At 68.7% G+C, this 4,073-nt stretch overlaps 1 protein-coding gene across 1 annotated transcript; it reads left to right on the top strand.

The window, feature by feature from the left end:
• Nucleotides 1–991: 991 nt before the first annotated feature.
• On the top strand, nucleotides 992–3,749 carry ARC (activity regulated cytoskeleton associated protein). Its single transcript, XM_021688493.1, has 3 exons — nucleotides 992–2,954; nucleotides 3,197–3,321; nucleotides 3,549–3,749. Exon 1 carries the CDS (start codon nucleotides 1,126–1,128, stop codon nucleotides 2,326–2,328), a length of 1,203 nt encoding a protein of 400 aa, XP_021544168.1. The 5' UTR covers nucleotides 992–1,125; the 3' UTR covers nucleotides 2,329–2,954; nucleotides 3,197–3,321; nucleotides 3,549–3,749.
• The last annotated feature ends 324 nt before the right edge of the window (nucleotides 3,750–4,073 follow it).

Here is a 4,073-nt window from a genome sequence, read left to right as displayed (position 1 = left end):
AAGTCTTGGAGCTACTGACCAGGTTCCCTCTGTGGCCTGGAAGGTTCAGGTAGCAGGACCCCTTCATCTCCTCCACATCGGCAGGGAGCAGCTTCCAGATTTCTCTGGAGGTACTGCATGGAGAAGTTCTGGCCCTCACCACAGGCGTGGGAGTGGGGGCACCGGGCAGTCCTGTCCAGCCATTGCCACATTGGTGTCATACATCCACACACACAGGAGGGAGGATCAGCCCCGCGCGCCCAAACTTGAGAGCCCCCAGGACAGGGGTAGGCAGGAGCTAGAGGCCACACCTGGGAAAGCACACTTGGGGACTTGGGGACACTTGGGCGTGCTTGCACTCGCCCGGCACAGGAAAGCTCCTTGAAGCCTTCAGCTCCAGGGAAGGAGGGTATGGATGGCTGTCGGGGTGGTCGCCAGGGCTCCTCCGTGGCTGGACATCCGGCCACGCCGGACCAGGCAGGGGCGGGGGCGGGGGCAGTGAGGCCCTGAGAGAGCGGAGTCCAGCACCACCCCGCCCCCTAGTACGGAGGGAGACTGGAGAGGAGGGGGCCCACCCGGAGACCCTGGGGGAGGTAGGGGCTTCCTCCTAACCTTTGGGTGGGTGGGGGCAGCTCACTACCCGCTCCAGGCCCCCGCGGGCTCACACCTGCGCCGCCCCGCCGGTCGCGGGCAGGGGGGTGTCGCTGGGTCCCGGCACCTTCCCTCGCCCCGCAGGCTGAATGAGCCGGGGAGGGGGCGCCGGGAGCCCGCAGGCGGATTAGTCACCCGGGCCGCTGGCGCGTGCAGGGGGTGGGTCCTCCCCGGGCGCCGGGCGCGCGGGCGGGCGCGGGGGGCGGGGCGCGCGGGGCGGGGAGCCCGGCCGGGACCAATGGGAGCGGGGGCTCGGCGAGGGGCCGCCCACGGCCGCGCGGCCGCATAAAGAGCCGGCGGCGGCTGCAGGGTGCAGAGCTCCGCGCCGCGGCTCTCCGCTCTTCACCGCTCCTCCGCGCTCTTCCGCGCTCTGGCGCCGCCGCTGCCGCTGCTGGACCGAAGGGACCGTCCTGGCTCCACCGCACAGCCGGTCCACGAGGACTTTGCAGCCTGCCGCCTCTCGCCAGTCCGATTGCCGCGGCCACCTGCGCACGGATGGAGCTCGACCACATGACGAGCGGCGGCCTCCACGCCTACCCCGGGCCGCGGGGCGGGCCGGTGGCCAAGCCCAACGTGATCCTGCAGATCGGTAAGTGCCGGGCCGAGATGCTGGAGCACGTGCGGAGGACCCACCGACACCTGCTCACCGAGGTGTCCAAGCAGGTGGAGCGGGAGCTGAAGGGGCTGCACAGGTCGGTGGGGAAGCTGGAGAGCAACCTGGACGGCTACGTGCCCACCGGCGACTCGCAGCGCTGGAAGAAGTCCATCAAGGCCTGCTTGTGTCGCTGCCAGGAGACCATCGCCAACCTGGAGCGCTGGGTCAAGCGGGAGATGCATGTGTGGCGGGAGGTCTTCTACCGGCTGGAGAAGTGGGCCGACCGCCTGGAGTCCATGGGCGGCAAGTACCCGGTGGGCAACGATCCGGCTCGCCACACCGTCTCCGTGGGCGTCGGGGGTCCGGAGGGCTACTGCCAGGAGGCGGATGCCTACGACTACACCGTCAGCCCCTACGCCATCACCCCGCCGCCTGCCACCGGCGAGCTGTCTGGGCAGGAGCCCGTGGACGCCCAGCAGTATCCGCCCTGGGGGCCCGGTGAGGACGGGCAGCCCAGCCCCGGTGTGGACACGCAGATTTTCGAGGATCCAAGGGAGTTCCTCAGCCACCTGGAGGAGTACCTGCGACAGGTGGGCGGCTCCGAGGAGTACTGGCTGTCGCAAATCCAGAACCACATGAACGGGCCGGCCAAGAAGTGGTGGGAGTTCAAGCAGGGCTCTGTGAAGAATTGGGTGGAGTTCAAGAAAGAGTTCCTGCAGTACAGCGAGGGCACACTGTCCCGGGAGGCCATCCAGCGGGAGCTGGACCTGCCGCAGAAGCAGGGGGAGCCGCTGGACCAGTTCCTGTGGCGCAAGCGGGACCTGTACCAGACGCTCTATGTGGACGCGGAGGAGGAGGAGATCATCCAGTACGTGGTGGGCACCCTGCAGCCCAAGCTCAAGCGCTTCTTGCGCCATCCACTGCCCAAGACCCTGGAGCAGCTCATCCAGAGGGGCATGGAAGTGCAGGATGACCTGGAGCAGGCAGCCGAGCCCGTGGGCCCCCGCCTCCCCACTGAGGCCGAGGCCGAGGCCGAGGCCGAGGCGCTCACGCCAGCCCTCACCAACGAGTCTGTAACCAGTGACCGGACCCAGCCCGAATAGAGGCCAGCCCAGGCCCCAGCCTGCCCACCACACCCCGCCTGTGGCCTTTGCCAACCAGGACTGTCGAGCTGGGCTGAGTCCTGCACAGCGGAGCCCCTCATCCTCACCTGGCTGGGCACCCAACCTCAGCCTCCCAGCCTGACTCACACAGACACATGTCATCCAGCTGTGGGCAGTATCCCCCAAACAGCGAAGGACCCCTGCCCCGTCACCCTCCTTCTGTCTGTCTTTTCTGGTCTCTGACCCCATCCTGCACACTCTCTGGCCACCCCAGGACCTCCCAGCGTCGGTATTCTGCTCAACCCCCCGGGCCCCCTGGGCACTCAGAAATCAAATGTCCAGATGGCCCAGGCCAGTGAACCCCGAGCCCAAGGGACACCCCAGAGCAGAAGCTAAGACAGCAGCAGCACCACAGGAACCTTGGCTTTGGGGCGCCGCCTTCCCCTGGCAGTTGCTGTGCAGCCGGCTGGCACTCTTGCCGCTGCCCAGGGCAGCCGGCCAGCCGCAGGCAGCGAGGCTCCCTCCTGCTGCCGAAAGCCAGAGCTTCCAGAGCGACCGACCACTGCGGCGGCAGCCCCGCGACGGCAGCAGCAGACCTGGCGTCCTGGTGCCTCCTGGCTCCTCAGGTGAGCTCCGGCCCCAAGGCAGCCCCGCCAGGGGGCACTGTGGGGCAGGGAGGGCCCCGGGGCCAGGTCAGCCCCAGCAGGTTAGCTGCAGGGATGTGTTGGGGGTAGGGGGCGGCTGCAGCGGGGAGTTGTGGGGAAGGAACAGAGACCCCAGGGATCAGGGAGAAGGGCCGGGCTGGGCGGCGGGGCGGTGGGACGGCGGAGCCTGCTCTCACATGACCCCGTGCTCTCTCTCTCCTCAGCACCAGTGATTCACCCCAGCCTGGAAAAGGATCGGCTGGGCTGGATGACTCACCCGCAGCCGGGGGAGGGTCTCACGGGGCCTGAGTCCTCAAACTCAGCTGAGGAGCCAGGAGAGTGACGACAGGTACAGCCCGCTCTCTCCACTGAGACCCTGTCCCTGCTCCCCCCACCGCAGGATCCCAGGCCCGGCGCCCCCCAACACAGTGCTCTGGGCAAGCTGAGAGGCAGCCCAGCATGGGGGCTTGGCCCTGGGGGAGCAGCCCCATAGTGTCCATCCCGTACCCCTCCTGTGCAGCCCCTCCCAGCCTGTGGCCTGTCTCTGACCACCCCCCCACCCCGTCTTTCTTTCAGGTCTCAAGGCTCCCACAGAGCTTTCGCTGCGGCGCCTGGCCTGCCCCTCCCTCTCCTCCTGCAAGCTGCCCACACAAGGAGACGCTGAGGTCCGCAGAGGAGCTGCAGAGAGGGTGGGCCCGGCAGAGAGCTGGTGATGAAGACGGGCCAGCGTGAGGGCCAGGGCCTGCCGCTAGGCCTGCCCCGCTGACCACCAGCCTGCCTACCCCCACGGCCGCTGTGGCTGGAGGCGGGGTCTGCTACCTCGGGCCCTGTCTCGCTCCAGCCCAGGAACTCTTGCCCACGGCATGGCGGCCATCCTCTCTTGCCAGAGCTTTCCAGGAGCTCTGAGGCTGAGGCCCCAGCCCCAGCCCTGCCCGCAGCCCCAGGCCCAGCCCCAGGAGACCCCAGAAGCCTTGCACCTGGGGCTTAGGCAGGCTCTCTGCCAGGCCCCGCCATAGCCGGGGCCCAGACCCCCACCTCCCCCGGCACCAACGCCCCGGTGCTGGCCGGCCACTCGTGTCTGCAGCCCGAGCAGGCCCTAGG

Source organism: Neomonachus schauinslandi, chromosome 4 (assembly GCF_002201575.2).
Source record: "Neomonachus schauinslandi chromosome 4, ASM220157v2, whole genome shotgun sequence".
Lineage (NCBI taxonomy): Eukaryota > Metazoa > Chordata > Mammalia > Carnivora > Phocidae > Neomonachus > Neomonachus schauinslandi.
Note: the sequence above shows the minus strand (reverse complement) of the source record. Positions and strands in the feature narration are given on the sequence as shown.